The following is a 6570-nucleotide window of genomic DNA, read 5'->3' on the forward strand; positions in this document are numbered from 1 at the left end:
CCCCCCACCCCAAACCCCAACACACACACACACACACACACAAAAAAAGGTACATTGTTGAAATTAGTTTTGTAAAAATGAACCTAATTTACGATAAAATGTAGTGTCAAGTCAATAAGAATCAACAAAAACAAATAAAGACGGAGTAGCTTAATTATATGTATAGTGTTTTCTTTTCTTAAGAATAATTGAATTGATCATGTTATGCTAGAATATAATCCTTTTGACATTAAATATCACACATTTTTAGAATAATCGCTTCAATTTGTCTGATATGATTTTAATATTCAAAACATCGATTTAGATGGTTAATGAAAAACAAAATCAACTCAAATCGAATCATGAATTGCTACTTATGGTGTTCTTGCTTCTGAGTCCAAACATATAAAATAGTTGAAATCTCTTCATCTTTAACAAACGACTGAAAAAATTGATAACATTTCGATACACAAAGCTCTATCCCACTCAAACTCGAGTTAATCGAATCAATAAATTTCAAATAACCAATATTGTTCATCAAGAAAAAATAAAACATCAAGTGGGAGGATTGTAAGATCAAGAAGATACATAAAGAAGAACACCTATTAGCTATAGAAAGAAATCATCTGAATTATGAGGAATCAATACAAGTTTTAAAAGAAAATAAAAAGCTCATCTTATACTATAGTTTGGAAGATCCAAAAAAAAAAAGAAAAAATTACAAAGAAATCAAAGTATGATCATTAAATAAAACCAGTTGCAGCAAGCACTGTAAACTGGTTTCTAATTCAAGATTATGATCTCTCTATACATACATTTTCCAGCAAAGTTTCAATCTTTACTTTGCCAATTTATTCTCTCCACAACTTCAATCTATTTGATAACAATTCAAAAATAAAATCATTGGAGATTGAATCTTTCTCCTCTTTACCTCCTCTATCTTTCTTTCTGTCGTACCATTTAAGGTTCGTGATCACATATTAGCTCGATTTTGTTGATGGCTTGAAGAGTTGAGGAAATAATAATTGTAGGAACTATTTTGTGCTCTGAGGATAAGAGTTAGTGAAATTTCTGAAAGAATTAATAAAAGGGTGGTGGAGGTGGTGAAGCATATTGAACTCCTATTACTGGTGGTAATGGCCCTTCGTATACTGGAGTAGGCGGTGGTGATGGTGGTGGTGGAGAATTGTAATAATAAACTGGTGGTGGAGGTGATGGAGATGGTGGGGGCGGAGAATTGTAATGATAATAAACTGGTGGTGGAGGTGATGGAGATGGTGGGGGCGGAGAATTGTAATGATAAACCGGTGGTGGAGGAGGAGATGGTGAAGGGGAGGGGGGTGGGGGTGGTTCAATGCAAGGAGGAGGTGGTGGAGGGGGTTCTATACAAGGCAATGGGGAAGGAGGTGGAGGAGGTGAAGAATATACGTATGTTGGCGGTGGAGGAGGAGGTGAATTTGGTGGCGGAGGTGATGAGTATATGTATACTGGTGGAGGAGGAGGCGAATTTGGGGGCGGAGGTGGTGGTGAATTGTAATAGTAAGGTGAAGGGGGTGGAGGCGAGTGAGCAAGCGGTGGAGGTGGAGAATTAGGAGGTGGGGAATTTGGTGGTGGAGGTGAGCGTATACAATAAGGCAATGGTGATGGAGGAGGTGGAGATGGTGGTGGCGAATAAACGGGTGGGGGAGGAGGTGGAGGTGATGGTGGAGGGGGAGATGGTGGCGGTGGTGGTGATGAATAAACTGGTGGTGGAGGTGGAGATGGCGGGGGTGGTGGTGGAGGTGATGGTGGAGGAGGAGATGGAGGTGGGGGTGGAGGTGAATAGACTGGTGGTGGAGGCGGGGGAGGTGATGGAGGAGGTGGAGAGGGTGGTGGTGGCGGTGGTGAATAAACTGGAGGTGGAGGAGGTGGTGGGGAAGGAGAAGGAGGAGTATAAACTGGTGGCGGAGGCGAATAAACAGGTGGCGGAGGGGCAGGCAAGGGCGGTGAAAGTGGCGGAGGAGGTGGCAAAACAGGAACAAATTTATGACACCTGAAAGCACTACAATGAATTTTTTTAGACAAAAAGGCCTTACACTGTCCCGGAGAGCGTTGCACCGGTCTGTTGGGCAAACAATTCCGTTCATCATGAAACTCCGGCAACCCCAAACACACCGGCGGTTCACCAGTGAAGAAATTATAAGAATACGTAAAATTCTCAAGCTTAGGAAGCTGACAAATACTTTTCGGAATTGTCCCAGAAAGCATATTATGTGCCACATTCAATTGCTCCAAATTCACCAAATCACCAAAATTCTCCGGCAACGGACCCATCAACTGATTAAAGCTCACATCAAATACAGTCAAATTTTTCAACACCCCAATCTCCGCCGGCAAACAAGAACGCAACCCATTATTCATTAAAATCGCTTCATTAAGATTACTCATATTCCCAATACTCGCCGGAAGACACCCATGGAAACTGTTACTCGCCAGAACTATCACAGAAACCGGCGAATTCCCAAAATTCTCCGGCAACTCAAACGCAAATCGATTATGATTAATAAAAATGGCGTCTAATGGCTTATCAAAAAGCTGTGAAGGTACATTACCTTCAAATTCATTGAACCTAATATCCAAAAATATCAACTTGGGTAAACTCAAAACAACATAAGGAAACTTCCCAGCAAACCTGTTATTACTCAGATCCAGCTCGAACAGTATCTTCAACTTGCTGAATTTTCTTGGTATTGTACCACAGAAACGGTTTGAATTGATATGGAAAATCCCAAGATCTGTAAGAAGCCCAAGCTCTTCCGGGAGGTACCCTGCAATGTCACCATGGTTAAGGTCAATGCCGGCAACTGTACGGATTTTGGGGTTATCCAAAGCCGGAGCACAGAAGATTCCGGTGTAGCTGCATACATTAGGACCAACCCAATTGAGAGTGATATTAAAGGGATCTGAAATGATAGCTTGTTTCCATGCTTGTAAAGCAATATAAGCATTCTTGATTCTATCATTCTCAAACACCATAGATGGATCAATTTTCACATTTTCACCTCTATCACCAAACTCATCTCTGTAATACAAAAGCTGCCTGTGTTTGATGAACTGAGCTTCAGAATCAGTTAAAGGGCCATTTTCAGAGACAGTAAACTCAGCATTTGTGTGTTCAGTAAAAACTGAACACAAAAAACAGAGCACAAGAAAAAACAGAGAGCAAATGGGTGTTTGAGTTTTCTCCTTCATCTCACATGAGTCATCTGATAATCAAGACTGCTTGTTTTTTTATGCGTTTTTCTGTTCAAAGATTGAATCTTTAACCAAATGTGAGATGAAAAAAGTGAAGATCTATGAAGAAAAATGGATTTGAGAAATGGGGTTTGGGGAATTTTTTTATTTTTGGTTTTAAAATGGAATCTTTAAGCAAAATGTGAGATGAGAGAGATGAAGTTTTGTGGAGAAGAAGAGATAATGAAAATGGTGTTTTTGAGATTTGAAGAGAGAGAGGTTGAATTTATTTTTAGATTAGGGATTTTGGGGTTGTGTGAATAAAGAATAAAGGAATTCTTTTTAAATTATTTTTTAAAAAAACAAATTTATTTATTTATTTTTTGTAAGAAGCAAGAAATTTCCAAAATAAAAAAGGACAGCTAAATCACAGCTCAAAACCCACTAGATCCTCTCACTTTCTCTATTAGTTGTATGTGGAGTAGCTATTAGTAGCTTACTATATATTCTCCCTCTTTTTAAAAATAAAAATAAAAATGTTTTTTCATTTTAATAATTAAAAGTGTGTGACTTTACAATGTTGATCTTTATTCTACTAATATAAGCATTAGGGTTTTGGAATAATTTATAATCAAATAATTAAGTCAATAATTAAGAGTCAAGTATTTTATTTTTTAAAAGAAAAAGAATTAAGGATTTAAGAGATGAAATGAGAATTGTAAATTTATAATCTAATGGTTATGACTTCTAGCAACACATATAGACATTTTCCTCTTGTTAGCTTCTCCCATGACAAAAATAGGGATCTATGTTTCACCATCAAAAGAAGAAGAAAAAAGAAAACCTATTAGTGATAGTAGTTAATTGCTATCCATCAATTTTATTTGGCATAATACATAAATATGATATTTAACTTGGTTTAGGTGACAATTACTTTAACTTTAGATATGTGCACGTAAACACTTAAACTTGTATAAAATTGAACAAATAGACGCATTCATCCTACATGACAATTTTTTGTGTCCTACATGGCATCATGTGTGTATTATGTCATGTATGACACATATGTCTAATTGTTCAATTTTATATAACTTTAAGTGCGTACTTGTGCACACTCAAAGTTTGAGGACATAATTATCCGTTGAAACCAAGTTAAGAGTCACTTTCTTTTTTGAAAATTAATTAATTTTAGCATAATAGATTTTAAGAGAGATAGAGATAAGGTGAAGAAGAATTAAAACTAAATATATGATCATAGATAAAAGGGAAAAGACGTGTAAAAATGATTTCACAAAATCAGAAGTATTATCGGTTAACAAATAATGTACATGAATGAGTCTTTTCTCAAATGGAAATGATATAGGTGAACCAAACTTTTAACATATGATATAGATGAACCTTTTCTCAAACGGAAATAGCATAGTCATGCCAAACTTTTAACGAATAACATAAACATGTCATTTTCTCAAAGTTTGATAGAATATTTAAACTTCTCCCTAAATAAAAAGATATAAAAATAGTGAAGTAAAATAAAATGATAATAAATAGTTGATTGTTATGGTATTTTTATATTTTTTGGTCCCTACGTTAGGTGTTGGTTTAAAGGCTAGTCCGTGAGATGAGGCCGGCAATTAGTTTCTCTTTTATATTATATACTAGTTATTAGGTTCCCGCGCCAGCGCGGGCCCAATGTATATTACTTCCTTCGTCTCATTTTATGTGAGGTAGTTTGATTCGCCACGGAGTTTAAAAAAGAAATGAAGACTTTTAAAATTTGTGGTCCAAAATGAATGATATAAATTTGTATGACTGTAAATTATTTCATCAAGGGTAAAATAAATATTTTATAATCAAATTGTTACTTAATATAGAAATGTGACATTCTTTTGGGACTGACTAAAAAGGAAAGTAAATAACATAAATTGGGAGTAGTTCTTTGTTTCAATTTATGTGACACCGATGAAATTTGGAGAGTTATATAATTTTTTGTATGTGATTTTGTTAAATATATTTTGAAGTTGTTAATTTATTGTGATTTATAGCACTTCTTATATCATTTTCAAATAATATATATTACTCTTTCTGTTCCATTTTATGTGACGTAGGTACTTTTACGAAAGTCAACTAAATTTCTTATATGATTCTTCAATATTTTTAGTTGTTATTTTACTTTAATTTACGTTACTTTTTATGTTATTTTCAAACAAACTTCTTATGTTTCAATATGGAATTAAAGAGTCAATAAAATTTCTTTTATGATTTTTAATTATGTTTTTTTAATATCTTATATTATTACATTGTGATTTTAAGTACTTTTTATGTAATTTTTAAATCTAGAACAAATTAAAAGAAAAACAAGGAAAAATTTAAATGAAGAAAGTACTAAAATTTTCAAATAATCATATTTCTATATTAAAATGTTAAAAACTTTAAAACTCCACATATATGCAGAAAATCATATACGGAAGACAAAATAATTTTTAAAATATATATTAAAGCTCTTTCTAATAATATCACATATTTATTCTATTTTTCAAATAATATATATTTCTCACTCAATCTCAATTACGCAGTACATATGAAATTTCGAGAGTTAATCAAATTCTTAGTACTATTTTAAACTATATTTTAGTACTATTTATATAATTTTCAAATAATATATGTTACTACTCTATTATATTATGCAATACATGTGAAATTTCAAGAATTAACCAAAATTTTAATATTTTAAATTGATTTTTAGTACTATTTTTGTAGTAAATAGAGGAAGTTGAAGAAGAAGGGCAAATCGGTCAATTGACTGACTAACCCTAAGCTCCTAAACATTCTCACTTCTAAATGGAAGCACGGGCACAATATCCGTTAAATTGTTAATTATTATGATTTATAATATTTTTTACATTATTTTCAAATAATATATGTTATGTATTTTTAAATACTTTAAGTTGTGATTAATAATATTCTTAACGTAATTTCAAATAATATATGTTACTCCATTTGTCCCAATTTATGTGACACATGTGAAATTTTGAGAGTTAATATGTTTTTCAAATATTGTAAGTTGTTAACTATTGTGGTTTATGGTATTCTTAATGTAATTTTTCAAATAATATATGTTATTCCCTTCGTCTTAATTATACAATTCGCGTAAAATTTTGAGAGTTAATCGAATTTGTAATATTTTAAATTTATTTTTTAGTACTATTTAAAAAGGAAAAAATTAAAATATAATGAAAGAGGAGTGTATAAAAGTAGGTGGGCCATATTTGTGATAGGTGGGCCATCTTCAAAAACCAAATATAAAAGTAGGTGGGCCATCTTGGTGCCACGTGTCGAAAGAAGAGTGAATTTTATTCACTCTTCTTATATAGTAAAATA

At 33.1% G+C, this 6570-nt stretch overlaps 1 protein-coding gene across 1 annotated transcript; it reads right to left on the reverse strand.

The window, feature by feature from the left end:
- Window positions 1–589: 589 nt before the first annotated feature.
- On the reverse strand, window positions 590–3492 carry LOC102585705 (leucine-rich repeat extensin-like protein 4). Its single transcript, XM_006366812.2, has one exon. The coding sequence runs from the start codon at window positions 3208–3210 to the stop codon at window positions 1060–1062; it is 2151 nt and encodes a 716-aa protein (XP_006366874.1). The 5' UTR covers window positions 3211–3492; the 3' UTR covers window positions 590–1059.
- Window positions 3493–6570: the final 3078 nt, after the last annotated feature.

The sequence above is a fragment of the Solanum tuberosum genome, unplaced genomic scaffold, assembly GCF_000226075.1.
Source record: "Solanum tuberosum cultivar DM 1-3 516 R44 unplaced genomic scaffold, SolTub_3.0 scf00675, whole genome shotgun sequence".
Taxonomy (NCBI): Eukaryota; Viridiplantae; Streptophyta; class Magnoliopsida; order Solanales; family Solanaceae; genus Solanum; species Solanum tuberosum.

Coding starts and splice junctions, on each gene's coding strand:
- LOC102585705 (XM_006366812.2), bottom strand. CDS start 3,210: ATGAAGGAGAAAACTCAAACACCCATTTGCTCTCTGTTTTTTCTTGTG.